Source organism: Lygodium microphyllum, chromosome 29 (genome assembly GCF_053477565.2).
Source record: "Lygodium microphyllum isolate KBCC chromosome 29, Lygodium_microphyllum_v1.1.10, whole genome shotgun sequence".
Classification (NCBI taxonomy): Eukaryota; Viridiplantae; Streptophyta; class Polypodiopsida; order Schizaeales; family Lygodiaceae; genus Lygodium; species Lygodium microphyllum.
The window spans coordinates 51,277,505-51,301,210 of record NC_141163.1 but is presented as its reverse complement, the minus strand read 5'-3'; the positions used below and the strand labels follow the sequence as shown (position 1 = coordinate 51,301,210).

General features: G+C 40.0%; 1 protein-coding gene across 6 annotated transcripts in view; it reads left to right on the top strand.

The window, feature by feature from the left end:
• The window catches only part of LOC148010615 (Phosphoenolpyruvate carboxylase family protein), a 65,050-nt gene that overhangs the window by 9,443 nt on the left and 31,901 nt on the right, over window positions 1-23,706 (top strand). For all 6 annotated transcript variants that reach the window (XM_087671472.1, XM_087671471.1, XM_087671470.1 and 3 more), the window contains one exon: window positions 5-216. In XM_087671472.1, coding sequence (XP_087527598.1) covers window positions 5-216 — 212 coding nt within the window. The remainder of the gene's footprint in view (window positions 1-4; window positions 217-23,706) is intronic.

Below are 23,706 nucleotides of genomic sequence, written 5' to 3'. Positions count from 1 at the left end.
GCAGGTTTTAGTGTCTCTGCTGTACGGCTTGCTTTACCAGACACAGGTTTGATATCCTATGGGGAGATGGTAGATCAGGGCAGACTTATCACATCTGCTGTCTCCATTCCTGTGATCGGTGATGCAGACAATGGGTATGGAAATGCAATGAATGTGAAGAGGACTGTGAAAGGCTATATACAAGCAGGATTTGCAGGAATTCTAATAGAAGATCAGGTAGAAAGCTTAAGGTTTAGGTGAGCATTGTGATATGCAATTTAGTTACATTTTCTGTTTTGCCAATTCAAGCTTTTTGGCCATTACTAGAACTGGTTGTTATGCATGTAAAGATTATTAGCATGTCCCAAAACACTTTTCCATGTTGCCATTTAGATAGCATGTAAATGAACTCTTGCAGACCATTTTTAAATATTTGACATGTTCCTTTCCCTATTTCACCATATATATTTTGATTGATCAATGTCTTGGACTTCTTTTAGAGAGTGTTTAGAGAGCTGGGGTTGTTCACCACCATCTAGAGCTTATTTGTTCTTTCAACCACTATCTAAAGCTTATTTGTTCTTTTAAATTTTCGCTTAGCCTCCATTCATGTCCAAAATTGAAATGAGATACCTTTGCCGTCTGCTACTTTCAAGCCTGCCAAAGTTTGGAGGAGATCAAAGTGGTTTTTGTTTAGGAATTTTGGTTTTTATGAGCTGGTTCTCCATGGCCAGGTTATCTGGCCCGTGTTTTCTAGTGGTCTCTAGGTGTCAGTAGGTTTTCTAACTATGTCTTTGTATGCCCTAGTATATGTACTTTATATCCATACATTGTTCTTTGGTGCTCAATGTTGTTTCTCTCTTTCTGTCTTCCTTGTCTCCTTGCATCTTTGATCATCTTCATGGTATCAAGGCCCAAGCATCCTTGCCAACACCTTTACTGCTCCTTGCAACATAGTTAAAGACACGAGGTTGACTTGTGGATGCTGTCACTCACGTGAGGCTGCAGTCCCACTGTTGCATTTTCCTATGAGGGAAGAGGAGGGGGATTGGTATTGAGCTAAAAAATGTCTTACAAACTGGTTAACTCTTTATTACAGCTGTGAAACATGATAATTACCAAACTTTCCTAGAAAGTGTGTATGCGCCATAAGCCAAAACCCAAATTTGGGAGGATCTACATCTATAAATAGGAGGCTGACCTTCCACTCAGCCCATCTTAGTTATTTGTCCCAGGTCCTCCTCCAGCTGGTGCCTACCTCTTCATTATTGTCTACACCGGTCCATGGTGGATACCTCAGTTTGCGGTGACGATCAACCTTGTTGCAGCTCCTAGTGATTTGTTTACAGCGTGAGCCTTCAGATAGTCCTGTTTGCTGCTGTCAGCTCCTTCTCAGCCTCCATTTGCAGCATCCAGCAGCTGCCTTCCACTCTAGGGGCAGCTGACAGCTGCATTTTGCAATGTGCTGCTGTTGCCTTCATCTTCCTGATCTTCCTCATCTTGCTGCCCACTATTCTGAGCTGCCACTGCTGTTTTCAGCCTGATCTAGATATAGGTCTGCGTTTGCAGCTGCTAGTCACATTTAGAGGCTGTGCACTACGTTTTAGGATCCATATAGAGTATGGCACACTCTCAAGTTCATCTCTTTGCCTTGGTCCTTCAGAGACAAGAGTTTGAGGTTTTGCATTTACTCTACTTAGTGTGTTTACTACATTGAGTATTGTATCTGTTCATTATTCATTCATCTTTTGTGTTCATCATCTTCGAGTTACTCTTCACCTTTGAGTTCTATTATCAATCACACTATGGTTTGTTGTATATTTTTGTTTATGTTCTCTGATTTGAGTATTTCTTTACAATTAGGAATGAGGTATGTTGTAGAGTTAGTTAAGCTACTCCATGCTGAAACTGATATACCATGGGACTTATTGGAGGATATTATTCTTGAGTGGTACTAGGAAGTTGTTATAATTCTTTGATTGTGTCCAACGAAGTAAGTCTCACCATGTAATTGTCTCTCTTGAGTAACATGGCCTTTGCTTCGTGAAGCTAAATAAGCAAGGATGCTTGCAACCAATCTCAAAGTTGATTGTAGGAGGGGGAGAGACCTGCGATTGCAGTCTTAAGAGTATTTCTCTATGGCTCTCATTGATAAGATCCTCGTTAAGGACCAAGCATAAACATTGTTTTTATCATACGCATTGTCGCTGCGCGTAGGGTTGAAGGTCACCACAGGGGTTTGGCAAGAAAATTGGACAAGATAGATAGAGATGTGTCTTCAAGAGATAAGTAGATTATAGTGAATGTTTAAAGGTTCAAGAGGTACTTTACGGTCAATCATAGGGGTTTGAGAGAGAAGAATGTATGGGGGTTCAAGAGCTTAGACTCCGGAGATGGCAGAGATAAGAGAAGGGTTGAAGGTTTCAAGCCAAGTTTTTGAAGATATTAATAGAGCTTCCAACTGCATGTTCTTAGCAAAGATCACAAGAGTATTATCTCATAAGTTCTAACTCAAATTAAGCTTGTTTTCTTGACTGTAAGAGTAATCACAAATTATAAAATTAAGTACAATATGCTGTCATGTATCATAAACAACTCTGCATCCCATCATTCATACATGATGCCATAGCATGAATCAACTTTGCATCATTACATTCAATGTAGATTGTCAGGGACAAAAGCTTATGAGTCAATTACAAGGTTTGTAGGGCAAAGAGACTTGCTTCAAGAGAGCTTCAAATTGAGTTCTTGATAAGGATAAGTTACCACAGCCAAGAAATAAGACAAAAAGCTCCTCTTAATTCAACTCAAAGCATCTATGAATAATCTATAAACATTGCCTTGCCATAGGGGTGCATAATACTTGCATATTTTGACAATATGTCTTCTATAGAGTAAGAAATGAATTAAAAGAACATTGCTGTAGCTAATTCTCTGAATATGGCTGAAGATATCAACCCCAAATCAGCCCAAATATCTTCCGGAATTCACCTCTGATGATAGCATAAACTCTCCCTAGCATTGTGTCGGTGCGTTTGGTGTCGAGAGTCCACCACGGGGGTAAGAGACATCAAGGTGAAGGTAGATTCAGGAAGAGGAGTAGACGGAAGAGAAGGGGTTCGAAAAAATTGAAGACATAGAAGAATACTCCCAAAGAGAATTAGAAAATGTAGAAGAATACTAACAGAGATGAAGCCTGTCAGTTTATTCTTGCATTATGAGAAGATAAAACTCTAATATAGACAAAAACGTGTATAAAATAATAACCTTCTCTATGCTGCTCAAATCGCCAATTTGATGCCTCCATTGACTCCGAAAGGGGGATAAAATACCAAGACACCTGGCCATAATTTAGTCAGATCACCCCTTCTTCATCTTCCACTTTGGAATGTTGTTCACTGCTTGAAAACAGCGATTGCGCGTTGCTCGATTTCGCCAATCTCTCTTTTTACATAAAATCCTCTCAAATTAGTTGAAAGCTACATGCTTTCTTTTACATGTTATCATAATCTAAAAGTTGTCTACAATTTTATGAATTTTTACAAGAGATAATATCTAAAATATAAAAAATTGGCTAAAACTTGTCCAAAAATCTAATATTTTTAAACCATGGATACTAACACTAATGTCTTAAATGGCATTGGCTCTCTAAATCAATAAGAAAGCCACACTTTAGATTTTTTTACAGGGTGTGCACGTAGTGGCACGACATCCATCCCCTCCTAACCTGTACATCCTCTGGCATGTGCCAAAGTCTTACAGATCTGTAGTGTCAGAAGAAGTATCTTCTGCCATGCTAATGTCTTCATCTTCTACCTTTTCTTCTTCCTCTATGTCTTCATGCTTTTGAATTATATCCAAGTCTTCTAACTCATATGTTGAACTTTCTTTTCGTTTGAAGAGCTTGATTCTTTTTTCAGCTATGGGTATCTTCATGCTTGTTCCATCCAATTCAGCCAATGAATATGTGGCATTGTCATGAATGACCTTTACCATATACGGGCCAAACCAACGCTTTACCATTTTGCTAGAAGCACTGTATTGATTGTCTAGGCTGTTGTCATAGACAAGCACCCAATCATTTTCTTGAATTGCTCTTGGCCAAAGTCGATGTCGCTTATCAAATCTTCTTTTGTTCTTTAGTCTTGCTGTCTTTAGCTTCTCAATAGCTACTTGAACATCTTCAGGCCTTCTTTCTAGCTGCCATATGCGCAAAATCAACAACTCTTCTCTATTGATGCCTTCCTCCCAAGGTAGAAGAATCCATGTGGTTGTTGTCCATGCATAAGTTCAATTGGTATATAGCCAGTCACTGTACTATGAGTAATCCGGTCAGCCCATAATGCAAAAAGTAGCATTTTAGGCCATTCTTTGATCTTTTCTCTACAAGGCTTTGCTAGAGCTTTGAGAATAGGCTGGTGCCCTCTCTCACTTTTCCCATTGCTTTCAGGGTTGTAGGCTGATATTAAAGCCAACTTAATACCCAATTGAGCAAAGAAGTTGCGTGTCTCATCAGCATCCAACTCTCCTCTATCTGCAGTTACTTTACCCACACAACCATATCTGCAAAACACTTCTTCAAGCAAAAAACGACAAACAACTTGAGTGGTCTTGGTTGTTAAGGCTTTACCTTCAACTTGATTGGTTAGATCTTTCCTTGCAAGCACTAAATACTGTATATTCCATATCCTTGTAGGCATGGTTATAAGATCAATAACCCATCTATAATGTATAGACAAGGGATAAGTCGGTTGTAACCCATCTCGATGCTTGACCATAGAATACATTTGATACACATAACAAGTTTCAACAAAATGTGCTATGTCCCGATACATGTTTTGCCACAAATATTTTTCTTTGACTTTACTAAAGGTTCCCCATATACCTCTATGGCTAGCCCACAGGCTTTCATGAAATTCCTTTATTACTTGTTGTTGCAATCTTTTGTTACCTAAAACTCGGACATACGCTTCTTTCTTCTTCTTTGCGTGCTTCCATAGATGCCATTCTTTAAGAAAAAAGCCATAAGCTTTCCTCTTTTGCTGGCCTGTCACATCAATATTTCCAGGACGAATCTAACTAGGAAGGGGACCTTGAGTCTCCATGGGGACTTCTGTAAAGATTTCCGCTATGACATCAAAGAAGGCTTTTGCCGCTAGCTCATTCTCGGATTTGATTTTATCCTTCTCTCTTCTCACGTATCTTTGGACTTGTTCTAGTGCTTTCCATAGATAAATCTTTGATCTTTGTTGCTGTATGTTGATTTACAGCAGTATCTTTTCTTGTTCTTACTGTACTTAATGCTATACCATTAAAAAGATCAGCTTCACCTGCAAGATTCAGCTTTGGGTTTGTATATGCAGCAACTGAAAAGGTACTTTTAGCAGCCATGGAATGAAATTCAATAAGCATAGATTCTTCAACTTCAACTTCTTCCATTAGCTCTTCTTCATTGTCATATCTTACACGTGATAACGTTTCAGCAACTGGATTCACCTTTCTTGCAATATGCTTTAATTCGGGGTTGAGAGATTTAATATATGCAATCCATCTTAGCATAGCAATGTCGAGTGTAGAGCAGTTGGCAATCATGCCCAAGAGTGGAAGACAATCAGTTTCTACCACTACGGAAGCATCTATAAAGTATTCGCGATCACACTTTAATGCTGTTACAATTCCCCACAATTCCCTTTTTACTTGTGCATACCTTCTTTGACGTTCATTGAGAACCTTTGCTCCAAAACAAATTGCATACCTGCTACCCTTAAGGTCTTCTTGGCCAATAGCCCATCCTATCCCAATGGGACTTGTATCACAGTAAGGATGATGGATTGACCATTAGAATAATGAGCCCTTTTGAGAGTGGGGGCTGAAATTAACTTCTTCTTTAGTTTGCGTATAGTGAGAGTATGCTCTTCCCCCCAAGAGAATCTTTGGTCTTTTCTTAATAATTGATAAAGATTTCGGCGACATGAGTAAAATGTGGTATCCATATGAGATAGAATATACATGTACCAAGAAATCTTTGCACCTCTGAAATATTTGTGCGTTTTTCTTATATTCTGCTGATGGCATCTATCTTGATTGGTGAAGGTTTACGTCCGTAGGGGCCACACAGATGCTCGACCACTAGGACTTCTTTTACTCCAAAAATCGACTTAGCTCCAGAAAGAGTAAGACGTACCTCTTCTAGCCTTGTTAAAATCTTGCCACAATCATAAATATGGTTAACTACAAATGTCCTGCAGCCATATTCGTCAAGTTCCTTATTCTTTTCATTGACTTCACATCCCTTGATAGGTACATCATCAAGAAATGGAAGAGTAAGTTGCGGAATAAAGTCCCTTAAGACTTTGTGCATGGCATTCATCATATGGGTTACGGAGTTCGTTGCACCTTGTGGTAGAGTGCACATGCAGACCAATCCAAGAGGTGTCTTCATTGTGGTAATGTCTCGCCTTTCTAATGAAAGCTGAAATTGGTCATATCCTGAATATAGGTCACCCATAGAATAAATTGCTCTACCTACAAAAGCTTCAGCAAACTCCTCAACAATTGGACCCGAATCAAGATTTCGGATTGTGATATGATTAACAGGCTGTAGATCTTGAATGAATCGTAAGGATTCATTTTTCTTGGGCATGGTAAACCATCGATTTGAGTAAGGTGCTGAAGAAGGTTTTAAAATCTTCATTCTAATCTTCTCATTTAGAAGTTCCAATAGTTTGGGCAAATGCGCCCTTGGAACAGGAATGGGCTTTTGAGGTTCCAAGGCATATGTGGGACCGTAAAAATGACCATAGGAGCCACAATATTTGGATCCACACAGCCTACTTCACTTGGTTGAAATGCAAAAGCTTTTCCATGTTTCATTAGTATTTGCCTAAAAGAGTTTTTTAGCCGGTGAAAGGAAAGAATTTTCACCTATTTTGAGCTCTTTTATACTTTCAGATGTGAACTTGTGACCAATGTTGGAAGAATCACGAAGACTTGGCTGATTTGCTGCCCTATTAGCTAGCCTTCACTTTCAGGAGGCAGTGGGACTGCCACATGCTTGACTTTCTTATCCACTGTCTTGTATTTTGTTTCCACTGGCGCTTTAGCCTTGTTGAGTAAACCAATGTCTTCCTACTCAACAAATTCTTGAATTATTTGATAAAAATCCAATGTACATACTTCTATGGACTGATTTTCAGCTTGATTTTCTGTATGAGCAGTTGCATATATTTCAACCAATGTATCAGTAGTAATCAATCCAAAAATAATGCGTGAAATATCTTCATTTTCAGCCATCATGTCATAAGTTTTCAGCTCCCTTTTTACATGACATAAATATTTTCTTTCAGCTAGTCATAGCTGGAAGAGACTTATAACATCCTATACTATTGGCTGTACATACATACATATTTCCTAGAGACACAACTTCTGTGGCATAAGGAGGTTCAATCTTTTTATATGATGCACTGCTATAGCCTCCTTTTACAGCAGTGCAGCTCGAAAACCCTTGAATTCTCGGGCATTAGGAGGCACAGGATAATCACGCAATCGATCTCTGCTTTGATGATAGTTAAAACTCACAATAAGAAATTGGACAGCTCGTTCATTATCCTTGCTTTGGATTTGAGCATAGGATGAACCATTATTAAGAGCTTTTGTTTCCAAGCGGGCTTTAGAAATGTAAGGTTGCCCAAGAATGACAGGGTAACTACAAGAGTCTTGAACAAAAAAGTGAAAATTGTCTTTTATGTCTCCAATAGTTATCTGCACATTAGGACATGCAGCATATAACTCTCGAGAAGAGTTGTTTACAACTCTCATACATTAGCTAGGGAGGAAGCATCTAGGAGAGCTCAAGATACAAAGGAGGACAAGGAGAAGGAAGTTGAAGTAGGAAACAAGAATCAAGACAATAGTCAAAACAATAAGGATGAAGAGAAGAGTGAAAGCTCAAAAGACGACTATTCCTATTCGGCATGCAAGAGTGGGCCGAGAGAGATGTAGGAAGTCAAGGACCAACTAGTCTGGCAAAGGCCATACTATGAACGGTTGAAAGATTAGTAGACTTAGAACTTGGATCAACATCCTATGGGCCATCCGCCGCTTTTATAGAGACTCCTTGCCATGACGTTTATCTCAGAACCATGGTCTAAGAGTGCAATACATGGTGTTTCTTTTTCTTCAATTTTGACGACTGTCTCCGTTGTTGCTCTTGCCCAATGTGTATGAAAGTAGTGACTGCTTGGAATGAATCGGGCTTCTTCCTCATCATGCATGTGCTGTAGACGGCCTTCTTTTTGAGAGGTGGGTTGCCCAACTGGTTTGGACCAGCCGACCATTACATTTTCAGCCTTCACTTCTTTAATTTTTGCATCCATACTTTCTTTATCTTCAGCTTCAATTGTTACAATTAACTCTTTAACTGCTTCAAGCTGGATTCCTTGTGGAGTTAGCTTCTCTTCATTCTGCATAAAGACTCGAAGAGCTTGCAAATGATTGACGTCAACCAAATGTGCAAAGGTAGAAAATGAATCTACCGGTTCTTTCCAACTAGTTATTCCTCGAATACACTGACTGGGGTTAGTCAAATCATCTTTGACTACTTTGCCGCGTTCTATTTGATCTAATGCCTACATCTATACTTTAGATTGCACATTAGCTTTACATGCTTTTAAATTTGATTTAATTGACTCAATTTGGAGCACATAGATAGCTGCATCAATTGTTGCGTAGGCATTTTTTTATAGCTAAATCTTCTAATCTTTTCTTCATTTCACCATTGCCAAAATTTGGCTCCAATGGAAGACCAACTTCAGCTGCATGAATTTTTCCGTCTTTCCAAAAGGCGAGCTTTTGTGCTTCAGTCTCATGCAAGGCAGAACACTTCCTCTTGTCATGTTGTTGACTGTCACCAAATACAACGCCTCTTATAGCATTCTCTCATGGATCTTTGAGTTGATGATCGTCCTCGTTCCTCAACTTTGACATCCACTTTCTCCACCTTGGAACTAATTTTTGTAAGATTCAGATGAAGATCTCGCATGCTTTTAATGAGTTCATCCATTACATCATTTTTAGAAGAAACAGAAGAAGAAAGAGTTGGTTGATTAGTCAAAGGAATAGGGGATTTTGAAGGTGGAACAAGCTCTATCAATGGAGTTGTTGAAGTTGAAGTAGAGCTCAATCATAGTCGCATCTGCTCTCTTCGAGCAATCATGTTAATTGCATCAGTAACATCTGTCCATGCAGTCTGGACTCCTGATTTGGAGGTAGCATCTTCTAGGTGATCAACAAGCTTCTCTTGCAGAATGGGATCTGCAACCTTAATGAATAATCCAATCTTTTGACCTTTTATACTTTGTTGGTCTTCAGCATCAAGTTGTCTAAATTTACTTTCAAACTCATGGTATAAAGCTGTTGCAGCTAAACCTTTGTTGGGTTTCTCAATCCAATCAGTGAAACTTTTCTTCGTCATTAGACCAGAGTCTTCTTAGAAGAATTCTTCGCGTAGGGCTTTTTTAAATATAGCCCAATCCGCATCTCGCTGAAAAAGACCATGGATTCTTTCTTCAAGACCATGCTTGTCTAGTCTGGCAAAATAGCGACTCCATACATGTTGCGGTACACCAAAGAAGAGCATTTTCTCAACATACAAGCGAATGAAAACAGACACATTTTGACCATTAAATTGTTTTAATTTCTGCCCAACTTCCTCTAGGGCCTTGATAGTTGTGAAATCAATATTCTCTTCGTCTTGCCTTTGTTGTTGTTGTTGTAACATTTGGATTTGTTGTTGCTGAGTCTGCTGCAGTATGCGCACAAACTGTTGTAGAGTATCTCTTGAAGAATCCCCCATCTTGGAGTTCTCTTACACCGATCTTCACGTCGGGTTCACCAATGTCGGTGCGCGTAGGGTTGAAGGTCACCACAGGGGTTTGGCAAGAAAACTAGACAAGATAGATAGAGATGTGTCTTCAAGAGATAAGTAGATTATAGTGAATGTTTAAAGGTTCAAGAGGTATTTCACAGTCAATCACAGGGATTTGAGAGAGAAGAATATATGGGGGTTCAAGAGCTTAGACTCCAGAGATGGTAGAGATAAGAAAATGGTTGAAGGTTTCAAGCCAAGTTTTTGAAGATGTTAATAGAGCTTCCAACTGCATGTTCTTAGCAAAGATCACAAGAGTATTATCTCATAAGTTCTAACTCAAATCAAGCTTGTTTTCTTGACTGTAAGAGCAATCACAAATTATTAAATCAAGTACAATATGCTGTTATGTATCATAAACAACTCTGCATCCCATCATTCATACATGATGCCATGGCATGAATCAACTTTGCATGATTACATTCAATGTAGATTGTTAGGGACAAAGGCTTATGAGTCAATTACAAGGTTTGTAGGGCAAAGAGACTTGCTTCAAGAGAGCCAAATTGAGTTCGTGATAAGGATAAGTTACCACAACCAAGAAATAAGACAAAAAGCTCCTCTTAATTCAACTCAAAGCATCTATGAATGATCTACAAACATTGCCCTGCCATAAGGGCGCATAATACTTGCATATTTTGACAATATGTCTTCTGTAAAGTAAGAAATGAATTAAAAGAACATTGCTGTAGCTAATTCTCTGAATATGGCTGAAGATATCAGCCCCAAATTAGCCCAAATATCTTCCGGAATTCACCTCTGATGATAGTATAAACTTTCCCTAACATGGTGTCGGTGTGTTTGGTGTTGAGAGTCCACTACGGGGGTAAGAGACAACAAGGTGAAAGTAGATTCAGAGAGAGGAGTAGACGGAAGAGAAGGGGTTCGAAGAAATTGAAGACGTAGAAGAATACTCCCAAAGAGAATTAGAAAATGTAGAAGAATACTAACAAAGATAAAGCATGTCAGTTTATTCCTGCATTATGAGAAGATAAAACTCTAATAGACAAAAACGTATATAAAATAATACCTTCCTCTATGTTGCTTAGATTGCCAATCTGATGCCTCCATTGGCTCTGAAAGGGGGGTAAAATGCCATAACACCTGGCTAGAATTTAGCCAGATTACTCTATCTCTCACTTTGGAGTGTTGTTCACTGCTTGAAAACAGCGACTACGCGTTGCTCGATTTTGCTAATCTCTCTTTTTACATAAAATCCTCTCAAATTAGCTGAAAGCTACATGCTTTCTTTTACATGTTATCATAATCTAGAAGTTGTCACAGTTTTATGGATTTTTACAAGAGATAATATCTAAAATATCAAAAATTGGTTAAAACTTGTCCAAAAATCTAATATTTTAAAACCAGGGACACTAACACTAATGTCTAAAATGTCATTGGGTCTCTAAATCAATAAGAAAGCCACACTCGATTTTTTACACGGTGTACGCGTAGCGGCACGAAAGCGTATGATTGCTAATGCAAACGTGTGAAAAACATATGAAATCTAGAGTATGATATCCTATTTTAGACTTAATTGATTTTGGGGGTAAAATAGGACTTAAAAAAGCACAAAACTTGACAATTTTATAAAAAAAGGTGTTGCTTACCTATAGACAGCATCGTATGGCAGCCATTTACCATCTATGCTTCAATTGTGTCATGACTCAAATGACTGGAAATCAAAGTTTGAATTTTTGTTGGTAAATCAATGTTGTGTCTTGATCATTGAATGCCTCACTAGTATTGACTATTTTGTAGAATCTAATGTTATTGAAATAATGAAATTCTAATATTATATTCAACTTATTATCTTAAGTTACTACTTCTAAAAATTGAAATTAGGACAATATATGATCCAGCCCTAGGGTCTAAATCATACTCCAATCATACTTTTATATCCATTTGCATATTATATATGATTGCTCTATGAAAAAACTATGAGCACAAGGTTGAATGGTGCGTTGTTTTGACATTGGATTAGAGGCTTCCATCATTCACACTCAAGGCAAAAATCACTCAAAGAAAGGTCGGTTTCTGCAAAGACTAGAAAGGTGCTAGAGACGAAAGGGAGTGGTTGAGAACATACTAGTTGCATCATGAGAGGAATGAACTATAAACAGGAAGGTGAGCATGATAGAGAGAGGGTATACTAGTGTTGTCTAGGAGTGAAGCTGGTTGGAATTGGTTGAGTGTGGTTGTGGGAGCAACAATGCAAGAGAGAGAGAGAGAGAGAGAGAGAGAGAGAGAGAGAGAGGTGTGTGAAGAAGACTGTGGAGTCACTACTAGGGTTTGCGCTGAGGAAACACAGAGTGTACAACCACAACAGAAGCACAAGGAGACAAACATAGACATAGAAAGCAAAACTCATTTACGAAAAAAAAGAAAGAAAGCAAAACTCAAACCCTAAATGCAAAAGTTAAAACTCAAATAGAGAAACTCAAACACAAATAGAAGAAGGGATGGAAAGAACACAACTCTGCAGCGAATGAATGCTGTAAATGAATGTAAGAGTATACAATGTGTCCAAGGGCAAAGCAATGTAACAATGAGAGAGAGAGAGAGAGAGAGAGAGAGAGAGAGAGAGAGAGAGAGGTGAAGAAGTATTTTTTTCATAATTAATACAATTACCTTTTACGAAAAAAAAAAGAGAGAGGTGAAGAAGATTGTGGAGTCATTGCTAAGGGTTTGCACTGAGGAAACATAGAGCGTACAACCACGACAGAAGCACAAGGAAACAAACACAGACATAGAAAGCAAAACTCAAACCCTAAATGCAAAAGTCAAAACTCAAATAGAGAAACTCAAACACAAATAGAAGAAGGGATAGAAAGAACACAACCCTGAAACGAATGAATGCTATAAATGAATGTAAGAGTGTATAGTGTGCCCAAGGGCAAAGCAATGCGTTGGAGAGTGACGTCCATTGGAGACGGATCCCAAGTCTGTCACCACTAGTTAGAGTGTAGGAAGAAGAGGATGCTGTAAACGCAAGTGTCAGCTGATGCTGAACACCTAAATGCAAGTAGAGGGAGTGTGGAAGAGGGCTGGCGACAGTCAAAGGCTGTAAATGCAGCCAATGAGGGGCTGCTTGATGGAGGGAAGCTACCGCCTGATGAAGAGAGACTATCGCAAGCTGTGGAGGGCTGATGCCATTAGTGTATGCAGTTGCCAAGATGTGGCAACTCCAAACACAAATAGAAGAGGGTTAGAAACTATTGCCATTGTTGATGGAGGAGCACTAGATCTAGAGGAATGTGTGGCAGCAGTTGATGGCGTTGGACAGCCATGTACGTGGGGGATTGATGGTTGAAATTTGCACTCAAGGTTGAGAAACCTATATAGAAAGGCATTGAGACTGAATGGGGGTGGCTGATGGTTGAAATTTGCACTCAAGGGTGAGAAACCTACACAAAAAGGAATTGAGATTGAATGGGGGTAGCCTGTCTATTTATAGATGAGGATGGGTCCTCCCAAATTAGGGTTTCACTGAACTCTCTCGAACCGTGTCCTGTTTTAGGGTTTTCATTAAATTAAGCTTGTTTTGGGGCTGTTTAAGTGGCTAATCAGTATGGAATGCATTTCTCAGCTCAACACCCTCTCTCAGGCCCAAAATAGTGTGAGAGGAGGGCCAACCTATTTTGCCCAAGGCGTCCTACCTCAAAGTAACCAAGGCATTGGACAAAGGGTGCATGGTGGCTGCCCAGTGGTCTACCAAGACTATAGAGGCGATAGTTATGCTACCAAGGGAATCCAAGTAGTCACCCCAGAGAGGATAGGGCATTAGACAAAGGGTGCTCCTAGTGGCCTACCAAGCTCTACAAAGGTGGATGGAACTACAATGAACAGTGCGTTTAAAAAATAAAATAAAATAAAATAAAAAAAAATATATATAATTTTGGGTTAAGTGAGAGATGGTTTGCGGTTGATTGAGTAACAGTAGCAGAAAATAGGAGAATGAGATGAGGTGGTTAGGTTCAACCCATTAGAAAACATACAAGCTACCTATCCACTTGAGGATGTCGATGATGAGGGAACGATGAGGAAGTAATGATGGTATGTTATACAACTGCTGGTGAAAACAACTTAGGATCCGTCTAGTGGTGCTCTGTACAATGAGTATGCTACATGTTGTGAAATACTCATGCAACACGTGCCACTTGGACAATGTCCCTCGTGGAGATATTATTCACTTGCCAAAGCACCCTAGTACAAAGATGATGAAATCATGCAACGCAAAGGGTGAAGGTACAACAAGGAGGGGAAGGCTGATGTTGAAGACAAGTGTTGAAACCTGTAGAGTATCAAGAAGGGTAGGAATCCCCTCTCAACCTTGGATGTCGATGCCGAAGAAGGAAGAGGAGCCGGAGGATGTCGGTCTTTAGGTGGTGTCGAAAAACATATGGATGAAAATAAGGAAGCATCCCTACTAGAAGAGCAATGATAGAAGTCACCACCATGATAGCATCAAGAGAGACGTTGCATGATCTGTGTAGAGAGGGAAAGCCTCCATGTTGGTAGAAGAGCAAAACTCTAGGAAGATGAAACCATGAATGGAACGGTGCACATCTCATGTCTCCAGTCCAGGTAGGACTAGACAAACTTGCATGGTAGCCCTGCACTGAGAACAAATTCTGCAAAAGAGAGTTAGATTTGTAATCACAGAGGTTAGTAGTGAGATACCTTAAAAAAACACGCAATAAAACTGAAATCGAAAATTAATTGAATGAACAAGTGGAATAATGCAAATGTGTATGGATGTGTAAATGCAGCAGCAGACTTAAGAATGAATGGGAAAAAGACAAGACTCCTTTGGGTGCGACCCTATAGCCTTAAGTCTTAAGAGTGCGACAATGAGAAAAAGCTAAGAGGGTGGCCACCATCGTGTACGCCCACAAGCAAGTAGCTACCAGTGAAATGCTTGACGAGATGGAGTCAACCCCTTAGGAGTAGAGAAGGATAGCCACCATTGCGGCTTTTCGTGGGTCTTATGTCGAGCAATTGTGGGGGCTGAAGGAGCAGATGTGGCATTAGCCAGAGGTGTAGCTTCACTAGACTGTATAGTCATAGTAGGCTGGTGGGGTTTTTTGGGTGGTAAACCCTAAGCCTTGGAGCGACACTCCTCGTCTACATGGCTTGCCATTTGACAATGGGTGCAAAACCTATTTTTCTTAGGAATTTGTGTTAAAGGGGTCGCGTTTCTTTATTTCTGTCAGAGGAAGTGGTGTCACACTTGTTTTGGCTTGCCTTCACATCTTGTGAGGTCTTGCCACTGTTGGTTTCCCCTCCCGAAGAAGAGGCAACCAACCCTTGCCTCTCTCTAAGGACTTTTTGTAGACTTGATTGTGCAACCTCGCATAACGCAAGAATTGACTCTCAAACTCGTAGAAGGTTGGCAATCGAGATAGTGAGATAACGTGTTGGATAAAATGGAAGTATTTGTCAGGCAACTTGTTCAAGAAGAATGTGATTTGATTGTTGTTTGGCTTCGGAGAGCTAGTCGTGGCAAATGTGGCTAGTAACGGGTGATATTTGGCCAACTTGACTTTCAAATCATCCCCTTCCTTAAAGGAAAAATTTTGAAGCTCAAAGTCAATGTTTATATGCCGAGTACAATCTTTGGCCGCATAGTGGTTGGTGAGATCACTCCAACGTTCCGATGCAAGAGGGAAGTGCTGTAATTTAGAGTGAAACTCAGGAAGCAAACCCTCTATCAGGCTATCAGCTTGACATTGACTGTGGCATTGTGAGCTCTCCATTGATGGATGTAATGAGGGTGGGCTAGGCGAGGGTGAAGCATAGGCTCAAGACCAACAACGAGGTTCCAAAAATCCTTAGACTCAAGCACTTGCTGCATATAGTTCGACCAAGTGGTGAAATTCGACATGTTGAAATGAGTCTTGTCCGTGAAGGCATTCTTTGTCGATGCAATAGGAATGGTAGTACTCAGATAATGTGGATAGGGTGGGTATTGTGATGGAAAGGAGTACACTTGGGAATAGGTGCTAGAGTTAGAGTGCCCATGAGGCATATGAGAAGTGCGTATGGTGGATCCAAATGTTTGCGTGGGATGACTAGGCATGGGCATTGTTGCCACATGAGTACCCCATGGGGGAGGGATAGGGACACATGGAGCAAAGGATGGAAAGCCTTGCATAGGAGTGACCCATGGAAAGTGACACATGGAGCAAAGGAAGGAAAGCCTTGCATAGGAGTGACCCATGGAAAGTGTGATGATGCACCATAAGCAAAGGATAAAAATCCTTGCATCTAAGAGGTCATGGTATGTGTGTGGGTAGGGGTAGTGAGAGGGATGCCCATCACAACCGTCCTAGTGGGAAAAGATGTGCCTGTATGATGAAAGGTAGAGGGAATTGTGTTAGAGGGTGGCATTCCATGTAAACGAAGCTCCATAGTGTGGAGTGGTTTGTGGAAAAGAGTAGGTGACAATGTTAAGAGGTGGGATGCCCCCTAGTGAGGCATTGTGATGTGAAGTAGTAGGGAAGTGTGAATATGGAAGAGAGAATAAGAATTTGCTAGGAGCGGAGATAGAAGGTCCAACTTCCAGTGTGGTAGAGGCGGATGTGGAATGTATGCTGAGGTTTTAGAATGAGTGTGATATGGCTTCAAGAGAATGGGTGGAACGGGAGGGAGAGAGGAAGAGTATTTGACTTGCTTAAATAAAATAGAAGATGTAGGTATTCTTGATGATGAATGTCTGCTTCTTGAGCCTCCTCTATTGAGATTTATATACATTTTGTTGGGTGTAATGTAAAGGCCCTTTACGCTCTCCTGTGTATATATTATTTCACACATGTGAACTCACCCTAGTGGGTGTAAGTGTATCGTACCCTAAGTATAAATACATTCTTTTATTCTTTGTGTGTACCACACTAGTACACACCTATCCGTCGACTCACTCTCACTCTATCTTATTGTTCAACACTGTTCGGTTCTGGATCATTGAGCACCTCACTCAATTAATGCGCCTGCTCTCTGTTCTCTCTCTCTCTATCTGCTTCCGCTTTAACTCTACAAACTGGTATCAGAGCCAATGGCTCACGCAAGTAGGCAATCATGACCGGTAGGCACTGTTGACAGTACAGTCATCACACCATTGGAACCAATAGGTGTAACAGTTTGTCGGGCTGTTAAGGAGTAGGTGAGTAGGTAACAAACGTCAGCAGCAGGTGAACAGTGTAGCTGACGGGAGCCAAGTGACGGGGTCGGGTGCAGGCGAACGAAGCAGGTAGTTGACGGGTGCCAAGCGACAGGGGCCACAGGCCACATGGCACAACAGGCAGTTGGCGGGCGTGGCAAGCAATAGGGGCCACGGCACAACGCGCAGCTGACGGGCGCGGCAGTTGACGGGGGTCATGCGGCTGGATCAGGCGCTATCAGACCTAATGGGTCAATGGACCCGTCATTTCGTTGGTCTTCTTTTTTTTTTCTTTGCAAAGACCGTTATTTTCCTCAAAATCCTTTTTGAAACTCCTTCCTCTAAACGGAGGTCACGCGTTGGAGGCACAAAACCCAGATTTGTGTAAATTTGAGCCTGGAAATTTGGGGCTTTTCCGAGATTTGATGCTAGACACATGGTCAATGACTCTTGATCCATAAATTGCAGACATTGAGTGCATGGGTCTTAAAAATTTTGGGGATTTTCAGATGCAAGTGAAAATTTTCCTTGTTTGAGCCAATTTCTTGGAAATTGTGCACTCTTGGACCTCGAAATTTGGGGTCTTTTGCAGGATTTGTGAAATTTCTGCAACATTAGCTCATACTTGATGCTCAGGAAGATGTATTGATGCAATTGGAGCAGATTCATTGCAGAAATTTTGGGGCTTTTCACATTGGTGATGCATTTTTGAGTCGATTTGAGATTGGACAATGAAATTTGCAGCAGATTCACTGATGCTTCAAATGTTGAAAAGGGCAGCTTCTCTTGGTACATGTATTACTGAATACACACTATGCAGTGAAACAGTGGTAAATACAGCATTTAGGTCATTGCATTTGGGAAATTTGGTGATGTATTATTGAAGTGGGAGCTATCTTTAATGCAAATGTATCAGTTTTGATTCTTGCATATGCTGTAATCAATACTTGAGACTGAAATTGCAGCTAAACATCTACTTCTTGGACACCTTGGAAGTACAAGAGTGTGTACTTGCTGTTACAATTCAGCAACCTTGCTATTGGCTGAAAGCATTCAGCCCTTTATTGCAGTTGTGTATTGCCGAAGGTGGCTGGCAGTGCATCTACATCTGACACAAAGAATCTCTTTGAGATTCGTAAATTCGATGGCAATGGTTTTGATCTTTGGAAAGATCGTATGTCGAGTATACTCTTTCTAAAGGATTGTGATGATGCCTTGGCAGAACATAAGCTTGTTGCTTTGTTAGATGAGGATTGGGCTAAAATGAATAAAAAGGCCATTACTTACATTAAAATGGTTGTCACAAATGATATCGTGATTGATATCAAGAGACTTGCTACTGTCTATGCAATTTGGGAGAACTCAAGGCTACGTATGAGAATACAACTCTTGTCAACTAGGTACATCTCATGCAACAGTTGGTTAACTTGAAGCTTGATGAGTCTAAGCCTGCCTCAGAGCGTTTGAATGCTTTCATTAGTATTTTGAGTCAGTTAGAGGATGTAGGTTTGCCAGCTTTTGATCATAAATTGAGGGCTATCTTCTTGCTTATGACCTTGCCAGATTCATGGGAAGCATTGGTTATGTCATTGAGCAATAACCCAACTTGACATTTGATGGTGTGCGTGGTTCTATTCTAAATGAAGAGATTAGACGCAAGGCAAGTGGGGAAAACAGTGGATCAGCCTACAATGTAAGAGGAAGAATTGAAAAAAGATATAATACTGCAAATAAAAACAAAAATCGCAGCGAAAGCAAGGAAAAACAGCAAGATGTAGCTTGTTATCAATGTGGTCGCAAAGGGCATAAAAAGCTTGATTGCAAGTACTTTAAAAAGGAACAAGAACGCAAGAAGCAGGCTAATGCAAAAGGCAAAAAGAATGACAAGGATAGCAGCTCTACCCCTAAAGAGATAGAAAAGGTAAATGTGGTATCTAGTGTTGTTATTGAGGAAATAGAAGATGATAAAGATGTTGATTTGCTGGATGCATTTTTAGATCCGCTTGCTATGACAGCGGAGGACATGTATATCACTAAAACAGATGTGATAGATGCTTTTGTCAGCTCATGATGGTTTGCCACAATTGTGGATTGTTAACAACGGTGCTTCTTCTCATGTAACTCCATCTCTGGAGTGTTTTTCTACTTATGTAGAAGGTAATCTTGGAAAAGTCTACCTTGGCAGCAATCATGCATGTGATATTGAAGGAATGGGCACCATACACCCGGCTCTAGAAAATGATCAAGAATTGATTTTTCATGATGTTAGGTATGTACGTGGAATCAAGAAGAGCTTGCTTTGTGTTGGGCAGCTAGACAACAAAAGGTTACTTCACTACTTTTGGTGGTGGTATGTGGAAAATACAGAAATGATCTATGCTAGTCACTAGAGGTGGTAAAAAGGGGACTCTGTATTATCTCTACTGAAAGGCACTTCTTGGAAAGTTTGTTGTAGTTGCTGATGTACAGTCACACATGGAGTTATGGCACAAGTGTCTTGGACACATGAGCCAAAAGGGTTTACAGGTACTTTCTTCACTAGGAAGAGTTGATGTGAAAAACTCAAAGCTTAACTTTTGTGATGATTGTGTTCTTAGTAAACATGTAAAGAGTCCATACTCTCATGGAGGCTCTAGGAAGGCATGTATCTTGGATTTAGTCCATTCTGATGTTTACACCATGCCAATAAAAACTCATAGTGGTTTCTGTTATTTTGTGTCTTTTATTGATAACCATTCTAGGAAGCTATGGGTCTACTTGCTTAAGCAGAAAAGTGAGGCATTGGATGCTTTTAAAAGGTTTTATACATTGGTTAATACTTAAAAGGGCTTAAAGTTAAAATGCATAAGAACAGATAATGGGGGAGAGTATGTATCTAAAGAATTCAATACGTTTTGTGATGTCAATGGGATTAAACGAGAGCTTACAGCTCCTCACAATCCATCATCTAATGGTGTGGCTGAGCGAATGAATCACACGTTATGTGAGAAGATTCGGTGCATGTTATCCATAGCTAATCTCCAATCGCTTTGGGGGGCACTTAAAACCATGATGCATATTTGCAACTGATCTCCACATCGTGCACTTGAAAGCGGCATCCCTGAAGAGGTTTGGTCTGGCAAACTTACTTCATATGACTACTTAAGGGTCTTTGGCTACGAATGCTATGTACATGTACTTGTTGGTCTTTGGTTGCAAATGCTATGTATATGTATCTGTTGATAGCATGTGACATTAATGTGACATTAAAAGTGACATTTAATGTAACGTTAAGGTCACAAATATTGAATGTGACATTAAAGTGACATTTAATGTGACATTAAGGTAAATCTAGGGGAACATGCACGAGAATGACCGTCCGGGCTCTTGGGCGCCCGAACGGGGTTAAGGGGAGCCTAGAGAGTAAGAGAGTCCAAGAATAGTAGGACTCACCAAAAGTGGACGGCTGGCAGAGGAAACGGGGAGAGAGGAGCCAGCACTTATCTAGGCGAGGTTGGGAGGAGAAACGGACACTCGTGCTCACGGAGGAGAACTATTCTTCTTCAGGCTTCATCGTTTCTGTCTTTTCCTAAGTCATCTTTCATTGGTATCAGAGCTTATAGGTTTAGCCGTGTGGATTCCTGGAGATCTTCAACGAAAGGGCAGTGACGGATTTTCAAGTGCCCCGCGATCCATTCAGTTGATAGTCGACGGACCCGTAAAGCCGTTGGTCAAACGTCAAGTGCCCCGCTATCCATTCAGTCGACAGTCGACGGACCCGTAAAGCTGCTGGTCAAACGTTAGGTGACACGTCACGAAAAACTTGACGTGACGTGTAATTTTGGTCACGTAACGTATCGAAAGGGCAGCTACTTTTCACGCCTGTCCGTGAACGCCGTAGGCTGATCGTGGGCCACCGAATCCTAGTCACGCCTGCCCGTGAATGCCCCTCCATGAACACACCAACGAAACACTCATTCTTCTCCTTTTCACGGGCTGAAGTTGAAGTTATTTTCTGATACGTGTTTGATCAGTCGACTGCGTGTTCGGAATTCTTCTTTTCAGCCTCGACTGTATTTATATCACAAGTACAAGTTCAACAGAAAGCAAATTCAGGAAAGGGACATTGATGGCCTGCGTGATTATTAAAGAAGGGGGCTGAATACTAGTAGTTTGTGCAAAGAAGCTCCATTTCCTGCGTGACCGACTTTGTTCGGGCGATAAAATTTATTTCTTACTCTTCGGGTTTATTTCCAAACCAGCAACAACTGTCTGCCATTAAAATCAGGGAAGTACTTTACTTTGTATGCAAATTTCTTATCTTTGCTTTCCAATTCTAGTGTATTAATGGCAGAAAAAGAGAAAGAAAGGATAATGGAAAGCTCTAGTTCTGGGGACCAACCTATGGTGGATCCCCATGAATCAGAAATACAAGAAGAACAATGGGAAGAATTTTTTGCTACACGAGAGCAATTCGATGATCTTACTGCTCGTGTGAGCTTGGGGTTCAAATGGAATTTTTAACCCAAACACTCACTGAAATAAAATCTCAATTAACTTTATTGTTGGAAAGAGATAAAAATAAGATAGAAACCTCGGATGTCCCATCTTCATCGAAAGATTTAGATGTGACTATGCGAGATCCTAAGGAACCCCAACCTTACCATAAATTGAGGGATAATCCAGTTCTAAAGGATATGAAACCACCTCAATTTTACGGGGAGAAAAAAGATAGGAATAAAGACACAATCTTTAATTTCCTCCAAAAATGGGAAGATTTACATAAACTAAAAAATACCCCACCACATCTCCAAGCACTGGAGGCTAGTTTAACTTTGGGGCCCAAAGCATATAAGTGGTGGCGAACTTTAAAGGAGGCAAATAAAATACCTGAAACTTGGGCTCAATTTGAATCCGTCTTTTTGAAAGAATGCCTTCCTGAAAATGAAATGGAAAGAAATTGGGAAGATTGGGATTATGTCAGACAAAAGGGACGACCCCTGCTGACATATCTGGAGGAATATCGTGAGATAATCCTCAAATTGGAAGGAATAGATGAATTCCAAAAAACAAGAGGATTCATTAGGGGACTAGATAAAGCCTGTAAAAAGGAAGTAAAACGGAGTTTATCTAAGACGCTGGAAGAGGCAATTAAATTTGCATTAATTCATGAAGATAGTATGCGTCCAGGTACACTCACTAGTCTCACTGATACGGAGCCCAAGTCTAAGGAATTGGAAACCTCAAAATTTGTGGGCAAATTTAAAAGGAAAATGCCATTTTTAAAGGGTAAAAAACAACCTTTTGAAAAGAAACCATATATAAGACCAAAGTTAAGTCCTGATGACTTTGATAAGGCCAAAAAAGAAAAGTTGTGTTTCAATTGCCTATCCCCTAACCATGCTGCTTGGAATTGCCCTCAAAAGAAAAAGGGGGAAGACAAAGGAAAGGATAAGGACAAGGGCAAGGGAAAAGAAAAACAAATCCATGTAGTGCAGACCTTAGAATTAAAGGGCCATGAAAAGTATAAATCTTTAGAGGTCTTGCACATGGATGTACAACATAAGTGTTGTATGTCAACTTCTATGTGGCAGCCTACTTTTGGGCCACATGATTTACTTAGAGTACATGGATTGATAGCTGGAAAGAGGGTTAGAGTCATGATTGATGACTCTGTCACACATAATTTTATAAATTATGCACTTTTCAAAAAATTGAAACTTCCCCAACAAAAGAGTGGGCATCAATATGTTGTTCGTATGATGCAAGGCCAAGACAATAAAATATGGGATACAATGGTATCCAATTTGGAAATTGAGATTCAAGGATATAAAGATAAACTTGATTTCCAAATAATGAACATGGAAAGAGCTGATATTGCTCTAGGGAGGGAGTAGCTATGGGGATTGGAACCATCCTTAAAACGTAGTTATCACCATAATACACTGGAATTTGAAAGGGATGGTAAGACTTTTGTTATTCAAGGTGAACATGAAGTATCTGATAATCCTTTGCTGTGTTCTACTGAAGTTCAGAAGCTGATAAAGAAGGAAGTTTGTGAGGCATATATGTTGTGGTCTCTTCCTGTACAGAATACTTTTACTTTCTGTAATATAAAGCAACAATTTTCTTATGTTTGTGAGTTGAATATTAATAATGAATTAAGTAGTTTGTTACATGATTTTAAAGATGTGTTTCCTTCTGATTTACCAAGTGGCCTTCCACCAGATAGGGGTGATATAAATCACCCAATTGATATAAATAAGGATATACACCCTATTTCAAAACCACCGTATAGATTAAGCGAAACACAGCATCAAGAAGTTGAAAGACAAATTAAGGATTACCTGGATAAAGGGTTTATTCAACCCAGTAATTCACCTTGGGCTTCACCAATTTTATTGGTAAAGAAAAAAGACGGTTCTATGCAACTTTGTGTTGACTATAGAGCACTTAATAAAATAACGGTGAAGAATAAATTTCCTATGTCCAGAATGGAAGATCTTTTTGATCAATTACAAGGGGCAAAATTCTTCACAAAGATAGATTTAAGATCAGGTTATCACCAAGTAAGAATTAAGGCACAGGATGTTTCCAAGACAGCATTTCGTACTAGATACGGGCATTATGATTTTTTGGTGATGCCTTTTGGCCTCACTAATGC